At 42.3% G+C, this 26,529-nt stretch overlaps 1 protein-coding gene across 2 annotated transcripts in view; it reads right to left on the reverse strand.

Moving 5' to 3' along the window:
* Positions 1-5,292: 5,292 nt before the first annotated feature.
* The window catches only part of ZNRF2 (zinc and ring finger 2), a 60,780-nt gene continuing 39,543 nt past the window's right edge, over positions 5,293-26,529 (reverse strand). The window contains exons 3-5 of one of the 2 annotated variants that reach the window (XM_056335439.1): positions 13,242-13,347; positions 12,415-12,492; positions 5,293-11,219 (exon numbers count right to left, since the gene is read on the reverse strand). In XM_056335439.1, coding sequence (XP_056191414.1) covers positions 12,435-12,492; positions 13,242-13,347 — 164 coding nt within the window. In that variant the 3' untranslated portion in view covers positions 5,293-11,219; positions 12,415-12,434. The other variant, XM_056335440.1, reaches the window with a different exon arrangement.

Here is a 26,529-nt window from a genome sequence, read left to right on the forward strand (position 1 = left end):
TAGTGGCCCTTGAGAGAGCCCTGCTGCAACACTGTGCTGTCCCGCTCTTGTCACATACTGCCAGGTCTTTGGGAAAGGATGCTTTCCTGACCCTGGTTTAGTGCTGCAAACCGGGTGTCAGACCTGCATCTCCAGCTGTTAGACCCCAGTTAAAGACTTGCAGGGTGGCACCAGGCCACACAGCCTTTGTTTTTCAAGCACAGCCAGCACAGGGTCCCAATCCCTGCATCCCATGCTGTGGGAGCAGCACTGATGCCAAAAGACGAGAGACCCATGCCTGCTTCCCTGTAGCTTCACCCCGTTCCCTTACCTCAGTTTGGAAGCGGAAAACAGGAGCCCGTTGCAAAGCTGTATCCAGAGCTGCAGTCAGGACCAAAGGCGTGAGAGCCAGGCCAAAGGCAGCGAGGGATGGGTGCACCATGAGCAAGGAGAAGTCACTGCAGAGGCCGCTCTGTTTTCAACTGATGGAAGAAATAATCATAGCAGTAAAAAGCTACAGCTTTAGTAGATTGAAACAAAATAGCAGGATCCTTCCAGCTGAAAATGGAGGCCAGGTCGGGAGCTGCCTGCTGTGCTAGAGGACTCGGGTTTTACTCACAGGAGATGGTTTCTGTTGGCTTGCTGGGGGCTTTCAGTTGGCCCTGGGGGATGGGTGAGGCTTCTAAAAACACAACAGTGTTAACAGTGGCAAGTCCTTCCCTGGGTGGGGACAAATGGTGAAAGGGTGCCAGGGTGTCCCCTCTTTTCATGTTCAGATTCCCTGTGAAGCTCAACAGGGCCAAGGTTAGCCAGTGTTCATCCTGTGCTCCCAGAGGTAAATGAGAGCTGAGGGCACGAACTGCAAAGGTTCGAAATAACTCGGTTCAGGTACACAGGGGGACTCGAAAGCAGGGATGATGTTTCAGAGAAAACAGCAGCTTCAGCTTCAGGAGCATCAAGGCATGAGAGGTCACAGCAGGCAGGTTAGGGAATAAAAACTGGTCTTGTAGTCAGCAAGGGGCAAAGCCACAGCCATAGGTTTATACTGGGAAAGAGGGGGGTGTCCTGTGCCCCCATACATCCACGCTGATGGGGACTTCCCAGGTGACTCACCGGAAAGCAGCAGATACCTAGCAGGGCTGGTGCAGCCTCACCCGTCCGAGCTCGGCACCTCCAGGGGTCAAGAGACGTGTTACGGTGGTAATACGTGAACCCAACCCCTGCCGCGCAGGGGGCCTGCAGCGCTGGCACCAGGGCTGCTGAACAGGGGCCTTCCCGACAGCCCCAGGAGGCCGGGACCCTCCAGAGCAATGAGGAAATGGAAGCCGCAGAGGTGGGCACCAGGTATGGGAAAGGAGGAACCAGATACTTCCCTTGCTCTGGCTGTCCTGCTGGCAGCTGCCACCGCGTTTTCTCTGCCCATCAGAGCTGCTAAGGCAGGGCCAGCAGTCCAAATCCCAGCCCTCCGCCAGCCTGGCCCCCGCCCCAGCCCCACATGTGGGGTCATTCACCCGAGAGCAGCTCTGTCATTTTACTGGATGCAATTTTCCTGCTTTGGTGGGTCCTCTCGTTCCTTGCCCCCGAGCTGCAAACTTTCGCAGCCCTAGCCACTGCAACACGCTCAGGTGGCAGCCACCGCATAGACCAGCGGCCGCTGCTGCCCCTCTGGAGCATCATGCCGCTTTGGAGGCATCAGCAAGGCAGGGTGTCATATGCTTAATGGGGGCACGATTAAATCATCGTGACCTGGTCACACACAGCCCTTTTCGGCAGCCCAGTGGGACCAAAGAAGAGCAGACAGATGCTTTCCCCAAGCTTAGCACCCTCAGCCAGTGACCAGGCTGTGCAGCGCAGGTGAGCCCAGATTTGAGCACTTCACTTATCAAGGTGCCGCAGTTCCCCCACCCCAGCCCCCACCACGGGTGGCTGGCCCACAGGGCAGCTGCTGGTGGCACGGCCAGTGGGCCACTTCCCTGCTGCCCCAGAGCAAACCAGTGCCGGTGCGAACGTATCCCCTTTGGTCCCAGAGGGAAGAGAGCCCGAGCTCCAGCTCTAGCAAACCCTTTGCAAAGAGCTAAATTACGCCCAGCCACTTGTGTGCAGGGGATTCATCCTATACACTGAAGGCAGCAACTTAATTAGCTGCTAAAGCCGCTAAAGCCTCATGAGACTTAGACCTCACGGACGGGAGGAAATGAAGCTGTCAAGTTTTCATGCTCCCATTACCTGCCAGACTAATCCTGAGTTTAGCAGATGTTAATCCTGGCTTGGGTGACTTGTGAAGAGGAAAGCTGCTCCGTTTAGAAGTCACCCAGGTCCGCTGAGGCAGGGAGGACAGCCCCACGGTGGTCATTAACCTCGGTGACAAGGCTGACCAGGCTCGGACAGAGGCTCGACGTTTTCCTTCTATTTGAAGCTGGCCTAAAGCAGCAGCTAGGAGGGGAAGGGTGGGGTGGGGAAAAGGCTTTGTTAAAATTTAAATATATGTTAAAACAAAGAAATCTGCAACTAGGATGAAAATGAAAAGCAGGGCAGGAACTCAACACAGAACATGACTCAAAAGATAATGGGTCAAATCCGGAGAGGCACCAAACACCTGCAGTTTCCACCGAGCTCAGCTGAGGACCCATACCCGTGCTTTTAATATCGCCTCCTCTATGCTCTTGCCTTTATGAGGAGTGAGTCATCTTGCGTCAACAGAGGATGGGCTTTATGCAATTATTTATTTATGTCAATCCCTCCTCCCTGTCCCTGCGCATCCCTGATCTCATCCCCCTCAGAAAATAGATGCTTTATTAAACAAGGGCTGGAAGAGTCCCTTTCACTTGGCTTTTGCTGAGACTCCTTGTTATCCAGTGGCTGGCTGGCAAAGGAGACAGCAGGCATGAGCTGCACAGCACCTTGCAAGCAGTGTTCTCTATGGCCTTATTTGGCTTTTTGGACACAGGCGCCCCTCTTCCTGCAGGGTGGGATGGAGCTGGGAACCTCCTCAGCTAAACAAACCCACCAGGGGATGTTCGAAGAGACCAGCAGACTCCAGCCGGCACACCCTGCCCCCCTGCCCCAGGCACAGACATTGCTCAGGTCTTGTACCCTCAGGAGGAGAAAGATACCAGCACAGGGCACTCAAAAGCCAGGGGAGAAAATGCCCCCGTTTAGCTCCAGCTGCTGCAAGGGACTCTCCTCTCCCTCCCTGCCCTCTTTGCCACAGGCTGCATGTTTTGCTCCCCTTCCTGCTAAAAGCAACACAGCATCCAGAAGCAGACATGGACCGCCGGCTGTACCAAGCAACAGGGTGCGGTAGTGGGGCCAGAAGCAGAGACACCTGCAGCATCGCCATATCACTGGCAGTGCCTGGGAACCAGCCCGGGGCTGGCACTGCTGCCCAGTTCACCCCCCAGGGCAAGCAACCTGGGGCAGAGGTGGCATGTCCCATGTCCCAGCCGTAGGCAGGAGGGCAGGGCGTGACACCAACAGATGCCACTGATTTAAATTCCACACATGAAATCCTGTACCTACTGAACTGGAATGACTTCCAGCAGATTTTCCTGATGCAAAGCCAAACACGGCTCCAACAGTTATCAATTGCTTCTATAATACAGCTCAAGACAGAGAAGAAAACCACAGGAAGTACTGGCAGTGAAGGAGTTTGGTCTCAGGAGGTGATTGAGGCAGGGGAAAAGTACGCTAGCAGGAGATATGAACATGTTCCTTAGTATTTACATCCAACTGCCTCAGTGCAGACCTGAATAATTCATGCATTAAAACTATCATCTCCCACAGAGAGAATTGTGAGGATCATAACTGTCACTGTGCTTTAGTAACGGGTTTGGCTAGCCCTGGCCACACCAGGAGAGGCTTCTCTCAAAAGTGGAGCAAGCAAGGATGGACACACATCCTTGGAGGAACGTATACCATAAATCCTTGCATCAGATTCCACCAGCAGCTATTACCAGCCTGCCAACAGCACACACACACACACACACACCCCGCAAGCGGGGAGCAGCACCCTGTTGGCAGGCAATGCACAAACGTAAGAAGAGACATTCCCTGACTGGAGAGTGAACTCCTTTCATTTTTCACACCTGCACTCCAGATAACCTTGGTGAAATGCACTTTGGTTCTGCTCAGACCACCCGCAGCTTCCCAACTAGTATAAGGGGAAGGGGTGTGAAACCACCCTCTGCCCGCAGCAGACTTACGCCGTACACCATCCAAACCCGGCATCTCCTCAGTAGCACACGGCTCATCTGCGCTCCAGTCCTCATCTCACTTTCAGCACAAGGGGCTGCAGCTCCTCAGCTGCTTCCAGGGTGACCAGGAAGATCTGGAGTAATAATGCAGCCGGCCGGTGTCTCCCGCATCCACAGCCACCAGTGGTGCTGGAGGCAATCCCACCTGTTCCTTAACGGCAGCCACTGCCCCGGAGAGGTTTCGAGGCAGCCAGGCGGCAGCGCTCCGTCCTTGCCAGGGAGCCCAGCTGGAGAAAATTTAACACCCTCGGTGGCTCTGGGCAGAAATTCCCAACTCCAGCAACAGGTCTCTGCAGGAGCATGTCATAGTAGCCTCCTCCCAGCTGCGTAGGGACAGACAGGAGAGTGTTGGTGACCTTTGGGGACAAGGAAACCCACGGACTGCGCAGCCGCAGGTACACTGGCAGGGAGTCAGTTTTAAAGAGGAAGCTAGGAAGCGTTTCGGGAGGAAGCTGGGGGTACTTGGGTAGAGGAAACTGCTTGTTGAAGGAACAAGCAGTGTATTAAGCCAGCCTGACGGAGCTTACCAGTCCCTAGGTGATGAGAAAGGGCCGTTCGCCACCCCTTCCTCCCTCTTTTTTCTTTTTAAACCACCCATGATTTTCATACCTCCAGACCTGGCAGCTGTCATTTATGCTAACCTTGAAGGCCATCATGTCTGCTGAAGACCACCAGAGGACACATCAACCAGAGACACCTCACCTCCAGCCACACGGGGAAAAGAGCAGCTACAGCAGCTCTGCCCTGCCGAGACCCTCCTCTGCCAGCTGGATAAAAACCCATCACAGAGCTGCTTTGTGGGATACGTGAAGAGTGAAAGGGGCTCCAAGAGGGGCCAGAGGCTGGCCCAGGGCATCTGCACTCCCAACTGCAGAACTGCAGACAGGCAAAGTAGTTTTCTAAGCTGCTTTTCTAGCTGTGACTATACACCATACGTTGTTTTCCCTTCCTCTGCTTCAGCTTGGTCTGCAGCACAGACATACAGAAGCTCTGCCCCAGCAATGCTTCTTTCACTAGTACTTTAAAAAAAATAAAAATCACCTGGAAGTGTGGAGAAAACTGTGCTTCAAAAGATTTATTACATATATTTGTACATATTTTACATGAATGGAATGTTAAACATACAACCTAAAAATCAATAAAAAAAATATTTTCATTCATGATTATGTACTGGCAAACCACTGAAAAGAGTACCTTAGAACAACTTAAGTCAACTTGCAATCATACTGTTCAATTTAAAGAAAAAAAAAAAAACCACAACAAAAAAAAAGGTGGTTTACATTAGACATTGCAAATTACATTCCGATTTCTGGTCTGGGTAATGAAGGAAGACATCTTGTCCATCACCACTGCACGTACGGGTGGCATTTCAGAAGACAGTTCAGAGTTCCCTCTAACTCGTTGTAGGCAGGGTTAGCTCTGTGGGAAGAGGCGTATAAAAGAGGGGAATATGTACTCTGCTCCCTACCAGCAGGTACCTGCCAAAGGGTAGGGCGAGCCAGAATGAGATTTTTCATTCAAGTGATAAGGTTAATGCTGGATCAGCACTCGTTCAGTGTGATGCCGCAGCTTTTAAAATTAAGCAGTTCATTAAAACATCCCCTCTACAGCTAAGCCACCTCCCTTCTTCCTTGAAAGTTACAGTGCTTTGGCAATATCAGCTAGGAGGGAATTCTTGACTGTACGATATCAAAAAAACTTCAGCTTCATCTTAATATATACAGGAAGAGCACAGAATCACGCTTTGATGTCTCTTCCTGTTAGCATTTCACACCTTGAGAGCTTGTGACCCGTCGTGTTGAGAGGTGTTTACTATTAAATATAACAAATTAGCCATAAAAGGGACAGATTTGAGGGAAAACAAGAGGAACAGGATTCAGCAACAGATTATGTTCTTGCAATGTCGGGTTACTTACACTTGAAACTCTGCCAGAATCAAGCAAATCCTACTTATCATTGCAAAATCTTTGCCAAAGCACACCCAAGGGCAAAAGTCTCTCAAACAAACATACATAGATTAAAAGCTGCCAGAAAGATCAGCTAGCGGGCTTGCTGCCTTTTACTTCTTTGCACACTGGCAACTTACTAGATCAAAGACAGAACCAAGTCCAACCTTTTTCAGGTGCAGGATATTCCTATGCTGGTTTACCTGAGCAAGTCTTCAGCAACTAATAATGCCCCACAGTGAGGTCATTTTACAGTTTATCCCACCATCAGCTCTGACGTACTTAATTGAGAAATGACTTTACAGAACACGATGCAGCGATGCAGCAGCTTGGGAAGCCAGCCAAACTGTGCAGTAAGATAACCAAATGTAGCTTGAGACAACTTGAGAGTAAGGACTGGGGTTTTTTTTCTACCCCCCCAACAGGCTAAAACATCTTCAACTTGACTTTAGAAGCAGGTTAATTTACATGGAGAAACATCAGAAGATTTACATTCAGGAAACAAGTCCTGGACATATTCTGTCACAAATTTCTCACGCAGAGTCTTTTGAATGACAAGAAGTTAAGTGGTATGAGCTGATGACACTGCTGCAGGAAAAAACACATCTGGCTGGGTTGTAGCAAACCTGTAACAAGTCCTCCTCTTCCAGCTACAACCTTACGTTACTTTTGTTGATGCCAATGGAAAGCCTGTCCAAAGACTGAGGGAATATGACCTAAAATGTATCATGTCTTCAGCTAGGAAGAGAAGAAATTGATACTAAAATGACTTTTAAGCTTGGAAGGGTACAAAGTGAATCATAAAATATAGCACTCATCAAAAAATGAAACAATCCTCCACCGGCAAAGGCGAGCTGGAAGATCCCACAGCAGCACTTCTGCACTCCTGGGGACACGGTAGTCTCTCAGCAGGGAGCTCCCAACTGTACAGCAAAATGAGTAGGTACAAAACAGCAATACCAAACTTGCACACAAATATTCCCTTTCAATATGGGGAATCAGCTGAAATTCACAGAAATTCAGAGAGATCATGGCCTATATCAAAATCAACATATGCCTTGTTGCTGTTTGCGTAGAGATAGCAGTAACATTCAAGCGCCAAGTTCCCTGCTTTTGGCGGAACACAGAAGAAATGGAACAAGTTTCTGAAGCCCTCACATGGAAAAGGCAGTGTACTAAAAGCACTCGTAAGCACATCTTATGTATTAAACATTTTTCACCCGGAAACACCAAAGACCCAAATTTATGTATAAAAATTATCTTTCCCGCATTTGTTGAGATTTTAGTCTTCTGGGAGTCAGTTTCACCAGCTCTCCAGCCTTTCAGTGAAGTCTTAATTAAAATCCAATGCTTCTAATGTTAAGAACTAGGATAAATGTATAAAGCTCGAGATTCAGTCATAACCCCCCCTTTCCATCATAAGGGGGGGAGGGGAGGGAAGCAGGGGAGAGGAAAAAAGAAAGTCACAAGTATCCACCCATGTCTTTGTACATCACCTACATATTTCCCATTTCAAAATACTGCAGTAAACTTACCCTTGAACACGAAAGTTAAATTGATTACAAATAAGACCACCTGTTTTAGGCTTTATTCTTCCCAAAAATAAAATACCACACATTTGCAGTGTGCTTTGTATTTTCGCTTTTACGTCCCACAGACCTCATCATTGAATGTACACATTGAAAGAAAAGTAGCTACCTCCTTCAACTGGGAACTGTTATTACAGACATACTAATTTATAAGAGACAGGACAAGGGGTGCCCTGTGCTGACAGTAGCATGGCTCTCTTGGTATTGTATGGGATACAGTTATATACAACCCAACGCATAGCTACCTCCACTATAAACTTCAAAACACAAGTTGCTACGCAAGATACATGGGTATGTTACAAGTTCAGAGAAACCTCACATTTCAAGACAGCATGGAGTCTACTCTTCCCCTGCTGGCAAGCAGCATGTTTATGGCAGACCTGAGTATGGGAATTATTTCACACCCTTACATACTTAGGGAAGATACAGGTCAAACGACAGAAAGTACTCAAACAGCACAGAATTGGCAATCTCAAGATACTTACAGGCAAAGAAGCATATCGCACCGTAATCTGAAGTTATTGCTTCTTGTGGACAACTGTGGTATCCCTTGATCCAGACACACTTATTTGATGTTTACTTTCCCTTTCTGAAGCACGATGACTCAGGACCACTGTGAGGCTGTTTTTACAATGAAGGTGTTTCCTATGACTAGAGCTACATCTATAGCACGGTCATCGCCAGCTGACCAACACAGCTGGTGATAGAAAGCTTATGTAGGTGAGTTTCCACAGGCGTTTTCAAACCTAAGCATCACTCTCATGCTTCCAGGGTCATTCTAGGCTTGGTCTATATTTTTGACACAAGAAAACCTCCCATAGCCTTTCAGAAGAGATTTATGGATACCAAGAATGCCAAACTAGGATCTAAGACTGACCTCATATCAGTTCCTCAAATAATCCAAGGTATTGCTGCTCTGCTGTGCTGATGGAAGCAGCAATGGACTCTTGCCACACATCAGTGCAATTGCTAGTGGCATGCTTTTCAAACGCTGGTCCTAAACGTAGGACAGCAGTGATAACCACTGGATCTTAAAACCAGCTACCTGCATCTCAATACAGAAAATTAAGGTTTTGGGAAAAAAAAACAACCAACCAACCAAAAGCAAAACCCCAAACCAAAAAAAAAAAAAAAAAGCCAACAGTAAATGAACTAAAAATATGAACTACCAAAACCGAGCTTAAATTGTAAACAGATTATAAAGTTTATAATATTTACCTACTTAAACCCCAAGCCAAAGGCTATCTATGACCTCAGAGCACAGGACACCAAAACACTTACCTACCCCCTTTACTTTATTACAGGTGAGTTTCTGTAGGCATGAAGCCAACAGTAAACATTAAATCAATGCAAATGCAAAAGCTGTACTTTCAGAAGACAGCAGGAATTTAAAACATTGGAAAAGTGGGCCTGCAGGCAACACCACTATTTGAGTATTACAAGTGCTGTAATTCCTCATCCCCTCCCTCGCCCCCATGATAATACAAGGCAACACAAGTAGTCTTGGATGAAAAGGAAACTGTACAGGGAACACCTGCACATTTGATGTGACTACAGAATTGAAAGTGTGACAAAATGATTCTGCTCCCACTGAAAAAGAGAATACAATAGGGCCCCATAGTTACAGGTTCAGCTGAAACCACTGATGCAAGCCCCAAAATGTAGAAATCGCACTGGTGATTATGACAATTATCTAGTTTAGACTCCTTTAGATTTGCAGCATAACAAAGGCATTTTACAGAGCAACATTCAGGAGGATATATTACCCAGGCAAGAATTGCTCTGCAAACAAGATAGTTTAGTAACATGCACTGCACTTGTTCTCCAGATAGCAGCAGTTGCTCCTGTTCTTTGCCCTTTTTGATATGAATCACAGTAGCAACAGAAAGAAATATGTACTTAAATGAAAAAAGAGCAGAATTATTTATGTACAAGAAAAATGTTCAAAGTGTTGTGCAATTTCTTTTAACCATTGAAACCCACTAAAAATGCTGTCACTAATAAATAGTCATAAACTCTTCCCTGTGCTGTGAAATTCAGAAGCTACTATGTTTAATTCCTGGGGGGAAAAAAAAAAAAAAAAGTATGCTTCTACACCCTGATACCTGTTCCAGTTTACTGTTTTTTTTTTCTCCTCTCTTGTTTTTGAACTGCGATACTTTATGGGAACGAATACTTATCCACAGTTTTGCTTGGTGTACCCCCCCAGAGACATCTTGTGTTTAGTGGATCCCTGATGATACCAATATAATACAGTAAAATAATAATAATAATAATAACAATGATAATAAATTAGACAAATGCAGGTGCATTTAAAAAAAAACAACCCAAACCACACTGTCAGATGCTGGTCTCCACATGAAGAGACCATAGAATTAGACGCAAAGTACTACAGATCCTGCCATCAAAAAAACATTTAAACAAAGAAACAAAAACTTACACGTGTTTTAAAAATTGAAACACAAATCCCACCTCGATGTTATCTCGCCCACACCTATAAAAACCTCTTACTGTGCCCACATTTGCAATTATTCATTTACACCTCAGGAGGCAGCTTAGAGATGAGAGAAGTACAATAAAATAATTACCTGAAACATTTTTAAAAAAATACCCGTTAAACAAATTACCTTAACTGGCAGCACTTAAAATTGGTAATTCTTTTTTTTTTTTCTGTTTAAAAAAAAGTTGCATAGCTGTAAGATTTTGCTTTGCTGCATTTTTTTTGTTTGTTTTTACTCACAAGCAGTAAAAGAGAAGTTTAAGTTACTTAAATAGCAATACAGTGTGCAGATTTCAACAATCCCTATAGCTTGATCAATATAAATTAGTTACCTGTCTTGGTTTTACTCTTTGGACTGCATTGTGACAAAGGTTTAGTTACAAAATTTTGAAATATAGTATTCCTATGCAGAGAAGTTTATGTTTTCTGTTCTTGAAAAAAGTGAAGAACATAAAACAGGGTGTGAATTCAGTAAATTAAGGTCACACTGTTAGATTATATTTAGTTTGCCATTTACTCCAGCCAATGAGAAGGTGAAAACGTTCCCACTCAAAACCGGGGCCATCCTCCTGCAAGGGTCTCAGATCGCACGTATCGAACATCTCTGCTTCCACTTGAGGCAGTAGGAAACATGTCCAATAACCTGCTTCTTCACAGAACCAGAAGTTAGGCTGAAATTAGGAACTTTGGCCTTCGATACAAAATAGTGTCAGCAATGTCTGTGGGGAGTCGATTGTTACAGAATGTGCAGCATTTTCAAAATCCCTGTGTGTCCTTTGCATGAGTGTTTGGTATACCAAGCAGTACTGGCAAGTAACTGGTGTCTGCAATGCTTTTTTCCATGTCACTGTTCATCTTTGCCTTTTTCAGCCACAAAGAACTGTTAAGTCTCAAGCCAGGCACGCTGTGTTCAGCAAGGGAACCTCACATCTCCTATGATCAGTGGAAGCAGCTGTTGAAAAAGCAGAAGACCAAGTACCATCACTTCAGCTATTTCAGTATATGACACACTCAAATAGCATGGGCACAACTACCGTGTTTTCCTTCCCCTTTTCCCTAAGCCCCCAGTTATCACCATCTCTGCTGTCAAAAAAAGCAGACAGAATTTAACATGAGGTTAGACACCCATGAGCATGTACAGAGACAGATGTGTTCATATACAGTATGCAGGCTTCTTCCACAATACAATTTTTGGGGGGCAACATAGGAAACGTGTTTGTTTATTAATTTTGACTAACACTGCCCTGAAGTTAAAACAATTATCCCTGTAGCAGGATACCTTCCCTCAGACTTCTTCTCTGCTACCCTTTTGACAACGATAGCACTGCAATGTGACCTGCAACGCAGATTCGTTAAATGAGATGAAAAAAATGAACAAATAAATGCCAATGAAGTCTTCAGATTATTTTTTTCTTAATTTCAATAGAACAATAAAACCAAACCCCCAGCTACCAGCCAGAATTTCAGACATCTCCATTTCCCTAAGAATTATGATGACTGTCAATGAGTTTTGCAATGCTTAGGGGGCAGTAATTTAATGCAAGATAAAGTTTTCGAGCTAGTCAACTAAAAGAATAAACCTATCCTTTAAACCTTTGTCACTGATTGCAGATCTGCAATCATTAACACAAAACATAAGCTGGAAAAATGTGAACCTCTGTAAGATGGGATGGATAGAAACATGTTTACATTTTTTATTTTTTTATATATTTTAAACACTCTGGAATGCATTAACATGAAAGGGGTTTTGAAAATACCTAGTTTTAACTTTTTCATATGATTCCAAAAGCTTTCTGTCAGAAATAAATGCCAGTACTCATGGAACAATCCAAAATTACACAATTGTATTATTTTAATTTTGTTTCACTTCTAGAAAAAATACTCTTTAAAAAGTTAATGCTAAAGCTTTACTGGCACTAACTTGCCATTTTCCAGTACTAAAACTGGAATGCATCATTTCAGACCATGTCATATAAGGATGCAGAAACCTTTTATATATTGCAGTATACATCAATACTTACTGATTAATATTGCAGTTCTGAGACACAGTAGAAGATCCACAAATTAAAAAAAAATAGCATAAAGAGTTATCTCAGATAATTAAGATATTTATTGTTGAAATGTATGAGTCTAAAAATAAGTATTACCTAAAAACATGAATCTTGTCTTAATCTGATGGATGCTCAGGGCAAGATCTATTTACTTCAAACCATTCATCTATGCAGCTGTTGGATACAAGACAAAAATTAAAACAATTGACATTAATACCTCAGGAACATTTAGCACTAAGATACAAATATAAATTGGTTTCTCATAGTTTCAAATACTAGTAGGATTTTATGTTATACAAAGAAGTACATGTATATACACACATCCCTGGAAAATTTAATAATCCCAAACCACACAAATATTTGGATATTAAACACTGTTGAAAAATTTAATTTCTGAACTGTTAACATTTTCTAAGGAAGCATTTTACAAGTTACTATCCAGCTTTTATATACAGGTTATTTCACTACTAACACATTTATACTTCACTACTAACATCTTGCTTATATCATTCATTGACATTTTACTTCCTGTAGTTACAGACACTAGTGAAAACAAATATGAAACAGGTTTAAAAAGTGTCCTCTCCTCTCCCTCCAAGTCTATCAGCATTTCACAAAACTTAAGTACATGCAAATCTAAGCTCCCTCCCTATACAGGTGATTTTGCCTTATTTTTCCTGTGGGCTTTCATGCAAGCATGAGTAGACTACAGTAGGGAAAAATGACTTCAAAAACATTGGTGGAGATGCAGAAAGATGTAATTTTAAATACATCTTTAGTGTTGCTCCTATTGTTTCTTTGTTGTTCATTTTTTGAATATAAAAAGCAACTAAATTTTAGCACTCTTTTAAGCACCCCCTCAGAGGAAGTACCCAATAAATATAACCTTCTGGAATTGTATATGCATCCGGAGGAATACTTGCCCTTTATGATATATGCAGAGGCAAGGCAGCCGTGCTATAGTATCTCCTTGCTGCAGCTCTTCCAGGCATATTGCACACTCCCCAGCATCTTTACTCAGCACATCCTCTGAAGAAAGAGCACAAAGTTTAATGGTTAAAATGCAGACTGCTACAAGTGAAATGTTGTTTATTTGGAACATCGAGGACAGCTACAAAAGATACTCTTTGTCCTGCAGAAAGCCCAGTCAAGGTGAGGATCAGTCCCACACCAGCTGACTGAAGATTCCTGATGGAAGACCACTTAGCAGGTCAAATTAAAATATGGTTAAGATTCATTTCTCGCCTGAACAACACAGCTGTAGCTCAAAATGAAGTCAAGTAGGAAGACACCAATAAGCAGAAGAGGTGCAGCCATAATCAACAGCCAGTATCCCTTCGGAGTTTATACTCTCCCAGCAGATCCATACCCCACCACACAGGCTGCTTTGATCTGACCTGGGAAACCTGCACTCCGAACCACGCAGCCACAGCAGACCCATGCTGTGCCGCTGACCCCAAGAGCTAGGTAAGCACTGGACATGTTGGATTCTTCATACAGACAGTATGTAATGCCTTCAGGGCTTTGAGGATTCATGCTGGGTGGGTTTTTCCTAGCTGTACCTTCTTCCCTGTGCTCAGTTTTTACTGCGGAGGTTAAGTTCAAGCCTGAATCTAACATTTCTCCAGACAGGACACTGCAGATGGTTATCTAGATAAAGATATTCTTAATTTCTAAACACTTATCTAGTGTATCACTTAGCCTATCATTCACTTTTTCTACTCTTCTACTTATTTCTCCTCTATACATCTGGTTTTCTTTTACCAGCCTTGCCGGAACTCATATTTCACATCTTTAACCTCCTCCTCGCACCATGTCAACATGTTCTACCACATCCCATCCACTTTTTCCTCAATGTAAAATATGCAACTGCTAGCAACAGGAGTGGGAGTTTTCCATCAGGGAATGATAGTGTTGTATAGCTCTAAAGACCCTGAATTCCTGGAGATACTGAATTCTTTGCAGCATTAACGGGTCCCCAAAAAAGGAGGAGAAAGTAAGTTACTAGGAATGCACAAGAGCTGGCTTTCATAGAGAAGCTTCTGGGAAAATATATTATTTTTTAATAAAACCCTACTCTCTTGGACACTTCTCTTAGCCAGAACATGGGATGCAGAATTTGGTCTTAGCACAAAGCAAAACAGGAGCTCGCCTTTGCCGGGATCAGGTTAGCAGTCCCAGTTAGACATGACCTTGTACAGCGCACAAAGCATTCCCAACAAGGAACCATGTAGCAACCAAGCTGGCACTTTCTGGCAGAGGTGCACACTTAGCAAAGTGAAGCCCCCACATGTTCAAACTTCCACAGTTTCATGGGAAAAGCTTCCCCTTCTTAACCAAAAGGAGCCTGAAGGGACTATTTATGTAGAGTACAGTTCCCAGGTATGACTGAGAAACCACCAGCTCTATGCTATTCTCTCTGGTGGCTCAAATACTCACCACTACAGCATTCCAAATGCACAGAAAATGACAAGCAGACAACTAAAAAGTTATTGTGCCAGCAAAAAATGAAATGAAATTAGGTCTACCTTGTTTCCCTTAGAACGACAGCAAGCCGTCTTGCAGGTGCGTGGGTTACTAAAACAGTGCTTATTTCAGTCTCTGCTATACTCACTGGTTATGCTAAAAATACTGTATAATACCACGTGTGGCATTTTGAAAATATTCAAAACAAAATAATAAACAATATATATCCACCACAGTGAAGAAATAAAAAATGTATATTACACACAGTAGTATTATCAGCAGACATCACATTAAGAAATTTATTTTGTCGTTCTATTAGAAGCTGCAAACTTCTGAGAACATTAAAGGTACCCAAGAGACAAAGCAATTTATAACAATACAAAAGATCTTTAAGAACTTTTATCTGTTGTTACAAAATCCTGACACTAAGAACTTGCCCAGAAGAGGGTGCTAAGGATAAATACTTCCTTGAGGTTGCTGGGGTTTTGTTTTGGTTTGGCTTTTTAATATGAAAAGTTGCTTTAATATCTGACACCAAGAGGCAAAGATTCTCCAGACAGCATTGTCCTGCTACAGAGATATTAATCTTTGCCTAAGGCACTCAGACACTACGCCCCTAGACTGTCTCTTTGCACAAGTACTTTGCCAAAAGTCCAGTGAGCAGACCTACTCTCTTCCCACAGCTAGATTGCAGGAAGAGGTGCCATTAATAATTCAAACATGTATCATATACACAGAGCATACTTGTTAAAAAGTTATTTTTCCAGGAGTCACTTTAGCAGATCAGCAGGTGGTACCCAAAACAAAATGGCACTAAGATACCTCCAGTGAATTAAACACCAGCCTCCATCCCTCAGCGCTCTCAAGAGAGAAGCGTTTAGTCAAGCTTTGATGACAAAAGTTAAAAATCTGTCCAATAAAAATACAACTTATAGAAGAAAACATTCCCGTGAACTGCATTCCCATCATTCTCTATTGTACAAGTCTGGCTTATTGTGCACTCCCCAGGCTGAACAACGCTTGGGTCTGAACTCCCGCTGAGCAATTTAACAAGATTCTGCACCTTTTGGCTAACGCTAGGGCAAGGTGCCAATTCAAACATTTGTATTGCCCACCAGCCCTGGCGTAAGAGTCTGAGACTCCTTTACTTCCCTCCAGTGCTCTCCCCAATGGCCACTGGCCTCCCTCTTGCCAATACTGGCCCTACTGCACAAGTCCTAGGCAAACAGCTTGCTGCTCTCCCTGGCTTCATCCCAGGCTTTCCCACTGGGATGAGCCGCTGGGCACACACTGGGCTTTGTCTAGTCACGTCAGAAAGAGCTGGTGTGAATGCTGACAGTGGCTGGCATGGCTGGGGCCTCAGAGACATAGTTCTGAGTTCTGTCACCCCTGCAGAAGAGACTTTGTTAACAGGTCTCGATGCCTTTCTTCCTCTGAAATAACACGGAGACAGCATTCCCTACTTCTTCTGTTAACCTTACAAATCTTACCAGGTTCATGTGCAAGACAAAAGCATTAATACTGAAAAAATTAGTACAAAATACCCAACTGCTATAAATGCCCACATGCAACTTGGCACTGCACATTAACAGACTCCAAATCCATGTAATTATGCTCATAATTGATACCACACATAGAGTGGTGACAGCAAACCCAAATCCTTCATGGACCTATGACACTTAGGGACTGACTCCCTTTTTAGGTGATTTGGATCACCAATCCCAGATAAAGAAAAAGGAGTAAAAGGAAAAAAAATTAGACCTGCATCCGGTTAGAATTTGTTCTGTACTTGTTCCATACAGCACTCTCCTGTACCAACACTGGCTTATACCAGATGGAAGTCAGTTTAAGGGCCATTTAACGCCACCTTTTAAACATATCTGTTACAGAAAAATGTGTAAATCATTTTGCACAGAACCACTGCAGCCTGAACTGGTTTTTTGTTTTCATATCTTCCTGCAGCAGTGATTCAGCAGATACATAGTATTCTTTTTCTTTTTCTCTTAGGGGAGAAAAAAAAAAGAACAGTTTGAGATTTCATCAATGTTACGATTAAAACATTTATGTGAATATTACCTAAATGGAACTGGGAAGAGGAAATAAGCAGAGGCCACATTTTTCCATTTCGCCCACACATGGGTACATACACAAACACTCGCCGCACCCCCACATCCATCTGCCTTGCACCAAATAGTAGGTAAACACTCCTCCGCCTTCCCAGCTATTTGAACAAGTACTCACTAGCCAAAGGCTGGTGTCAAAGATGAAATCTGGCAAAAGAGCGTAGTATTTCCCTCCTGTGTCTACTCAAGTACTTCTTCCTCCTCCCCTCCTCTATCCCTGGTTAATACTACTACTGTTTTAACTTCTGGTCATCAGTAATTTTTCCTCTTAAAACTCTACTTTTATCTTTACCGAAAAATACATTCTACTCCACTCCTACATTTATAGCACAATAGGCAGTACTGAATTAAAATACAATCAACCTGGCAATTTTGCACATACTTTACCAACTAAAAACTTTTTCTGGAACTTTTGAAAAATATATCCAACAACTATCAAAGCCACCAACTGCAGCCATGGTTAAAATCATAGGCAATGCCTGTGATAAAATAGTTTGTCTTTAAACAGAGGACAGCAAAAGCATGTGCAATACATATCTTACGGATTAAGTCACTAAAATCTGTGCTACTACTTTTTGGTTTTTCTTTTTAAAAACAGACAGATATGGCCCTCGGCTCAGGAAACACCAAGTCACAAATCACAGAGATGGCAATAGTATATGGGGAAATATCACCTTGTAGCTGCAGTATTTTATTTCTCTCTAGGCATTCACTGGAAACAGAACACGAAGTTAGAAAGACCTTTGATCTAATCCAGTATGACAATTTTTCAAAATACTTGTATTTTTTCTAAAACTTAGCAGTTTAGATGTCTGTGGAAGGTGCCATCACAGCTAGCATAATAGTGAAGGACACCACAAAAGTACACCCTTTCAGGAACACGACTGAAACTTAATTGGAATATACTTCTGAACAGTATCTTACCAGCACTGTTATTGGTAAAACAAGACCTGTAAGAGGTTAGAAAAAATATTGATGAAACTTCCTTTAGATAGTACACATTACCATATATCTGTTACAAATTCCAGAAATAATTCTTCCAACTTCCAAAAATACCAGAAACAGTTCTTATTGCTCTAATACAAGCAGCTCCTCTAGATCAGATTCAAAAGGGAAGATTTTTAACATCTAGTGTTAATACTTGAGCCATGGTGAAGTGGTTTCCAGGATTCACAACACCAGAAAGTTGAGCACGTGGAAGTTCAGAATTCAGCTCTCCTGACTTCAATCGAAATTCCCTTTTATACTGCTGAAAAAACTAATACACATATGCTATTCAAACAAGCACTTGTTGCAACTTTTTGTGCACTTCTGACAGGCAGAATAACCCCAAACACCATTGCATGACTTGCATGGTAACACCTGGAACTTAAGCAATGTAAAAACATCTTCCCCACCACAATAAACAAAACCATAACCTCTCTATACAAACTAACCAGCTACAACACGTGATACTTCCTCCAATACTGACAGAGTTTGATGAATTTGGGGAGTGGGGTCGTTTGGCATTTCATTCTTTATCTCTTGCAATATGGTAGCCCATTACTGGCCTGAATTCCCTGTTCAAAGTCCAAGAATTATCCTAGTTTTTCCCTTCCTTCTCGTCTTGCTGAGTGTTGGTCCAACACTGAGATATCTATATATGAACAGAGACTTCCTGCACAAACGTTGCCTATAATCTTCGGTGCTCCCTCCTCTTAAGACAAAAAGGTAAAGGGGAAGGAACACACAAAACAAAGTGAAAGTCACACAAGAAAAATATTGGCAGAATCAGGCCTAAGTGGCAATACTTGTATCACAACACACACTGAGCTAGAGGGAGGTGGCTGCAGAAGTTTCATTGTTTCTCAGCTACCCCAATGTCTGAAAAACTGGATTTAGATTTTTGTGGGACATTCTCAGCTTTCAGAAGCCAGTTCTGAGAAACAGCTAGATGCTTCCTGTTCAGACAGATAAAGATCAGGTGAACAGCAAAGAAAAAAATACTCACTTTTTGTTGAATAAAGATAGAAACTGAAATAGTAGCAATAGAAATACATTTTAGGGAGCAGGTTGAGTATAAAAGCCTGTATAGTCCTAGCTACCTGGATGAATTCTAATTAGGTAACCTAAATAACATAGAGGGGAGAGGGATTTGTGCACCGAGGGAAACAGTTCTTTTGTAAAGATGTTTGCTTCAGTGGCCACAATGGAATTTACCCACAACTTTTAAGATACATGGTGTCAATACAAGCTACAGTTCTGCAAAAAAAATTTAAATCCCAGGTTTAAATAAAAAACAGCTTTCACACAATGCCGAATTCAGACACCTTGCTCATAGACAAAGTCAAGCTTGCGTCCCAGAATTCCCAGCAAAGAGCTAGGCTTTGAAAAAAGGCCAAGTAGTCTGCGAAATAAAGCTCCTCGCTTCCGAGCAACAACGTCCACAGCCACTCCTATGCTGTTGTGATCAGTGTACCAATTTTCTCAGTCCATATTTATACTTCTGGTAGAAGGTGCTGGGTGGCATAGATACCTCTACAAGATAAATTTTATCAACCCAATTGGACGTTAAAAGTCTTGTGCTCCTATCTTGAGGCATTGCCAGAGTGACTATGCGTTTCCACAGTGATTAAAGATTTGTTCTTGATACAGAGACAATTATCTGATTGACTCCAAAACTTCTGCTTAAGCTACAGTCTTTCCAACTTCTGTTTAATCAGTCTGCTTGCAGTTTGAGACACCCTTGAACACTAAATCACCTCAAGACAGTTAAATGACTTTCTCTTGTTGCACTGACTTCTAAAGATAAGTTCTGCTCACCACATTTGTAAGTACCATGTCCTTAAACTATCAAGTTTTAGTCTAGAAAGGGCCAAAGAGCTACATCTGTTCACAAACAAACCACAAATAAACACTCTTGTCCTCCAGAACGCAATGTAGAGACTTTGTGCCAGCCTTACCCACCCTGTACTAAGTCCCCATTCCAACTGAACTGATGTATATTTGTGTTTTGAATGACCCATGGGGTACACTTGCTCTTGAATAGTCTTCCTTGGCATGCTGTGTTTGTCCCAAGGCTTCCCGTGCCCCCCTTCAGAAATACTATTCCTGAGAGATGAAAATACTTCTAAATATTGTCTCATCCAGAGGTGACTGGGTAAAAAAGCCTTGAGTGCAACAGTACCAAACTAGTGCCCCCCTGTGAAACCCCATTGTGAATGGTGCACCCCAGCACATACTGTCTGAAACAAAAGCTGTTTATTGCAGTGCATGGAACAAGGAAGCTGCCTTTAGGCTGTTTTCTTGGGTTTTAATCAATATTGCATGACCTCTCAGGTTATCGGGTATTAATCTTGAATGTCAGGAGTTAAATCAAAAGTAGCATGTAAAGGGGCAAACCCACAAGAAATGAAACAACTGCAAAATAAGACTCCTTAGGAAACAGTGTAAGGAACGATCACTTTGGGAATATCTCCTCCTTGGCTCCATCGGGTAAGAATGATTTACACTTCTCAAGGCTGAGTTTACCATCAAAGAGGATCTTACACCACAAATATGCTACAAAAGAAGGAGTGGTTGAGTAAATGGCCAGGGGCAACCAGCATGTATTGCTGACAAGGAGTTTGCTGCAGCTAGAGGACTGTTTCTTACAGGCAGCTGGAGATAGCTGGAATGAAGGAAACTTACAGAAGCAGGCAAGAAAGAAGAATATCAGTGCAGGATCCACACATGCAGAAATTAATCATTTTTATTCTTATTTCTTATCTTTGAGAGTAGAACAAAGCAAAATATTTAAGGGCTACTTATATGTACCTGCCAATCTGTACCAGTACTAAGAAATGGCTATGACAGTTGAAAATGAGTTTAAGCCTGTTGAGAACTTGGGACTGCAATCTAGAGGTCCAGTCCAAAGGAGGCTGAACCATACAGTTCCCCCCTGAGCAATAGGCAGAATTTAAGTCTTGTCACTAAGGGGGGCACATTCAAGAAAAACAAGAGAGGCCTGAAGTCCAGTTTGCTTTGTGTAGCAGTTTACTTCACCAATGGTAAAAAGCCCAAAACAAACAAGCAAAAAAAACCAAACCCAAACCAAACCCCTCAAAACTCCACCGCAACCAACCAGGCATAAAACCCCATGAGTATTTATCTACAGAAGCTTCCTTCTGGGAGTAAATCACTTGGGAATCAGTTAATAAACTAATGAAGAAAAGACCCCACTGTGGTCAGGAGGAGGGTGAAGAATTCCTTTCTTATACCGTGCAGAGACAGTTCTCTTCAAATAGCTTTATGGTCAAAAGAAAGACTTAACTATGATGCTGTAAGTCTGTTACAACGAGCAGCTTTTCCAGATCAAGAGTGGACATTAACACCAAGTGTTCACAAAGACTGGGAAAGTAAAGCAGAGCATGGACGTGGCAGAGTAGGTACAACAGAAGATGGTTGTTTGATCAAGCTGAAAGACAGTTCTAAATTGGAAAAGATCTTGCAAATGCAGGGCATTGATGTGACAGTACAAAAGGATCCCCACCGAGGTTAGGAGATCCCTCTTGCTTTGCCAACTTTTTAAAGCGACTAAGCTGATTTTATTCCCAACAAGGAAGAACAAAAAGGTTGCAGAAGACATTTTTTCCAAATGGCAAGGTTTTAACCATCCACCATCACTGAAACCATGGTCAGAAGCCAGACAAATTGCTTTGTAATGATTTTCAGTTAAGAATTTTCATTCCAGTAACAATTGGCAATAAACAGTGCGATGGGGATGTGTTGGCCTTGAAATCTGTGGGAACTCTCATGCACAAAATATAGGTGAAGTGGCCGCATTAGAAACCTTCATGGAAGGAAAGGGTAGAGCAATAGCATCCCTGAATAGCAAAGGCAGAGGGGGAATAAAGAGAAAAAGCTCAGATGCAGTTAGCTACCCTGTTACTCTGGGCAACTTAGGTTACTAAAATGGTGACTTGTTTTAAAGTTGGATGTAGGATTTGATTCAGTGTTTTGTTCCCTTTGTCCTTTTTCACATTCCTATTCCAGGCTTCCTACAGGTGCCCTGAGCACAACTAGTTTTGCTAAGTCTTTTTTCCAGTCTTTTAACATTGGCCAAATAATTGACTCATTTCTTTGCAAGCCTGTAGAAGACTTTGGTTTGATCTGATGCAAAATGAATGCATAGGGTGCACTAAGGAAGATGGCATGAAAGATGGAACTACAAGCCTAAGCTCAAAACAGGAGGAGAGGCGAAAAACAGGTGTGTCTGACTAAGACACTATTCTTAGGGAAGATACAATGCATTACTGAGCAACACACAATGAAAACACTGGTGCCAAAATTCAGCGTGCCTAAAGTCTGGCTTATTAGCCCCAGTGCCAGGTGCTAGGCCTACAGGGTGCTTTTCCCAGCAGGCTCGAGATCACTCCTCTCCAAGTTAGAGCCATGTCTGGTGTCAATGTGCATACCCAGAACAGGGGTATAAATCATAATTTTTACTTGTCTGCTTTTTCAATTCACAGCAGACAGATTGCTTTTTACAAGCTATTCCTATTTTAAATGCAATTATCCTGGCGATACAGATGGAATGCAAAACATGTCTGAATGCAAAAAGTTCTGATAACATCAAATACTGAGTTGGAGTTCTCAAAGTTATCTCTGTTTTTCTGCTCTACACTAACCTGTAATCCAGTATTATAATTTGTTCCAGCAAGCATAGAGATACAGTACTTCTGGTGCTAACAGGTACCTACAAGTTTTTACTATCCTAGTAAGATCACAAGTATACGGATCTTTAATTTCAAGGCAAAAAACCTCAACAAAGTGCCAATAAATCTTCCTTTGTATTTTAAAGCATATAGCATCAATGTATAGATCCTAGCAATTTAAGTTCAAGAAAAAACACACACATAATTTCAACAGCATTCAGCAATTATGATAATTCACAAATAATAATACAAAAAGATTAACATGGGAGATGTGTCAAAAAGAACCCTCCAAAAGTCCCCAAAGACAGTTCTCCGGTATCTGTTCAAAGTTTATGCACACAATCTGGCAGTATATTTCTACAGCTATATTAAGTTTTATTTTTATTCTCATTTTTGAAATCTAAATTTCAAAAATATTGGACATCATTAAGACAACAAGGAATTTCAGCTAATAAAGCCATAGACTGAAACAGACTTACTTGGAACTGGGGAGAAAAAAAAAAAAAAGATAAAAGTGTTAATCAAACAAATCCTCCCCCTATCTCTTCATTCCAAACAAACATTACTTATGGGCTAAAAATTGTCAACGAAAATGACATTATTGCTTAGCTACACGAAGGCTATCCAATACCTAAACATTATATGTGAAGTCTATCTAATGAAACTTTGCACAAGAAAGGAGGGGATGAGGAACGTGGTCAAAATGAAGAAAATTTGATATGGCTTTAAATTATGGATAGCTCTTAGTGCAGGGTTAAAATGGAAGTTGCCTGAGGTTTTTATCAGCAAACTTTAACAAGGTTTCATAAGAGTTAATACAGTTCAGCACTAAATGAAGTTCTTCCTGTTTCAGTGTGTTAGAACTTGGGGTTATTTTTGCAGCTGAAGAAATCTGTAGCCATGTGAGACAGTTACGCAAACTTCGGGAAGCAAGGAGGTTCCTCCAGGGATGGTACAATAAGCAGTATACAATCAATTTAATTCCTGTCAATAGGCAGTTTACAGCTTGTTGGAGAATCACTGGATTTTGTTAAAAATACTAAAACCTGGTAATCTTTTCTCCTGTGTAAGCAGTGAAAATAATCCCCAGTTTAAAAGTGAGAGTACTCTATCACATTAACAGTGTTTTCACCCAGCTTGTTTCTACAGTGTTAGGCTTGTTCTACAACTGAAACACCCTGCAAAAGCAGGGCTGACTTCTTCTGTCATTGAAGAGCTGAGACTGCAACTCAGAAGCACAAGACTATTTAAGTAAGCAAAGGGTAGCAGGTTTTAAAGCAACTTTTTAATCTGAAGGAAAAAAATAAATTGCAAATGACATTTCAGGTCATTCAATTGATCTGCCCTTCAAACAGTTTCTAAGCAAGAAGTGCCTCTTACTCTTTTATATTTCTTTAGAAAAAAAACCCCTAATCTGTGAATAATCTGTTCTAGTTCCTGCAAAACAGTGAGGAATTCAGGGAAGGAGATACCATGAAATTCCTACACAGATCACTCAATCTCAGCAAGATGTAGTTTGACATTTATTTTTAAAAACCTGAAGATTTCAAGTAGTTTTATTTCAAAATCCAGCCACTGAAACTTACTCTCTGAGATTAGGGAATGCTGTATATTTTCATGGGTTTTGTTTCCACAGAGCAACTACAAAAAAATAAGTCAGTTTGCCACTAACGAACGAGTAAAATCTCAAGGTTTTAGAGGTATCAGCTTTAAAGACCACAGAATTACCATACAAAACCAGGAACATTATTTCCCCCGAAGCTAAATTCCCAGCAGTCACAAGACTGCAGCAGTTGCAGACACGATTTATGACATCCTCTGAATGACCTCTCAGAGCTAAAGACTGATTAAGTGTAAGACATGGAAGGTAGCTCCTGTCTGCCCACATCACATGATGCAGTCACAGCACAGTAAGCGCTTGCTACCAAGCAAACAAAACTGTCCCTTAGCTTTCTACTGCATGCAGCACTGCACTGCCATTATGTAAGAGAAACACAATGACATACAGCACAATATATTGGGTCCCCTTCTAACCCGATCTGAATCACTCCTCATGTCACGCGCAGATGTTCTTTGCAGCACTGGTTCACAGGTGTATCTGTCATTTTCTAGGACAAGAATTGTCATTTGACTTGAGCAGCACTGTCAGCACCAAAACCAGACAACGACAGCATCTGAGGTTAGGCATAGCTTATAAGGAAAAGAAACAACTTGAGCTATTCACCACATGAATGATCCTATTTTCTCTATTTTTTTTCAGAAACAAGCAGGCTTGTTCTATAGTTGTCAAAAGCTTTACTGTATTTATCCAGTGCTGCATATAAAATATTCCTGCAGCACTGTATGCATTTATATAAAGAAGATTCTAACGTGTTGAGAAAAAAATTGTTGCTCCGCTCTCAAGAACTGAATTAAGTATGAGGTGACATGGCAGCGGTTTTGGCCAGGAGTGATTTACGATGGCTCTGACGCAGGCAGTTCAGTCCAGCAGATTTAGGCCTGGCTCAAGGGAAAGTACACAGAGAATCACCCAGCAAACATCTTTCTCCCTAAAGGTTCATTAAAAGAGTAAATCACACTTGCAACAAAACAGAAAAGTTCAAGACGTGAATGGACGTGATCCCTGCAGTGTGCCCTCCTCAGCAGGATCCAAGCATGTCGGCCTTACTTCATTACAGCAACACAATTCAGAATCATCTATTGAGCATCCCCAACCCGAACCATGAAAGTGAGGTGTCATAGCTTCTTTACAAATCTGTGCCTCCCCTTCTCTTACATGAAATGTAAAACAAGTAATATTCACCTCAACCACCACCACCACTAAACCCCTGAGATTCTCTCTTACCAACATAAATGGGGCAGTCTGCATTTCTGGGAACTGCCGTTCCAGACATTCAAAGCACTTCCCTCTCAGTTACACTCTGTTCCCATTTTAGGGCCTTTCTTCACAGCCACACCATTAGAAATACATAGCTTGCTTTTTTGACTCCATAGCAAAGGGTTGACAGTTTGGAGGGATGATAAGGGACTGCAGCCTCTCAAAGTGCTGCAACTCCATGCTATCGCAGACTGACCCAATTCATCCAGTGAGACTGAAATGGGGTCACTGAAGCAGGTCCTACCCTCTTTAGGAGGTAGATACATGTTGAACTTGGGCGTATTTTTATTTAGTGACATTTGTCAGCATTACTCTTTAAAACGAACAATCTCCCTCCCAACAAACCCGCACTATAAGAGGCTGCTTTTCGCACTATAAGAGGCTGCTTTTGCAGCACTGCTCTTCTGTGAGGTAACAAAACCGGCTGAAGGAGAGATTTGGGATGGTTGGAAGCAAACACAGCTTTACTGAACAAAAGGGAGGAAGAGCTAGTTTGCCACTGTTCGTCCTGGCAGTCTGCCTGGTTTGGACGCACAGTTATCCACAGCCTGCACTGGTGAACACCAGTGGAAGTTTCCTCTTTGCTCAAACATTACCAACAATTCCCAAAGGGAGGAAGTAGAAACGAATCAATATATTTTAATATAATTGTGTTCTTCAAACAATTTCCCGCCCTAAAATTGTAACAATGATTCACAAGACAAGCTATGAAAAGTCTGAGCTGATACTATACCAATTCACAGAATAACAACTGTTACTCAAGAACTACTGAACAATTTTAAAGCATCAAGGAAACTGAATGAACCTCCTACATACTCTGGAGGATGTTCATGAGTACGTAAGATCAAAACAAGAGTAAATGTCAGGTTTTTAACTGCAAGCACAGGATGAGTGTCTGTTTATGTGTCCTGTTAAAATACTTACACAGCATGCACACCATCTAGGGCAGAGCAAGAAACCAGAAACTTTTAGCCAAGAATCTTGTTAAACGCCAAAAATGGAAGAATTGAGAAATCCCATGGAAAATTTTATAACTCAGATTAAGTGGAATGAAAGAACTGATTTGCTT

Source organism: Falco biarmicus, chromosome 4, assembly GCF_023638135.1.
Source record: "Falco biarmicus isolate bFalBia1 chromosome 4, bFalBia1.pri, whole genome shotgun sequence".
NCBI classification, from domain to species: domain Eukaryota; kingdom Metazoa; phylum Chordata; class Aves; order Falconiformes; family Falconidae; genus Falco; species Falco biarmicus.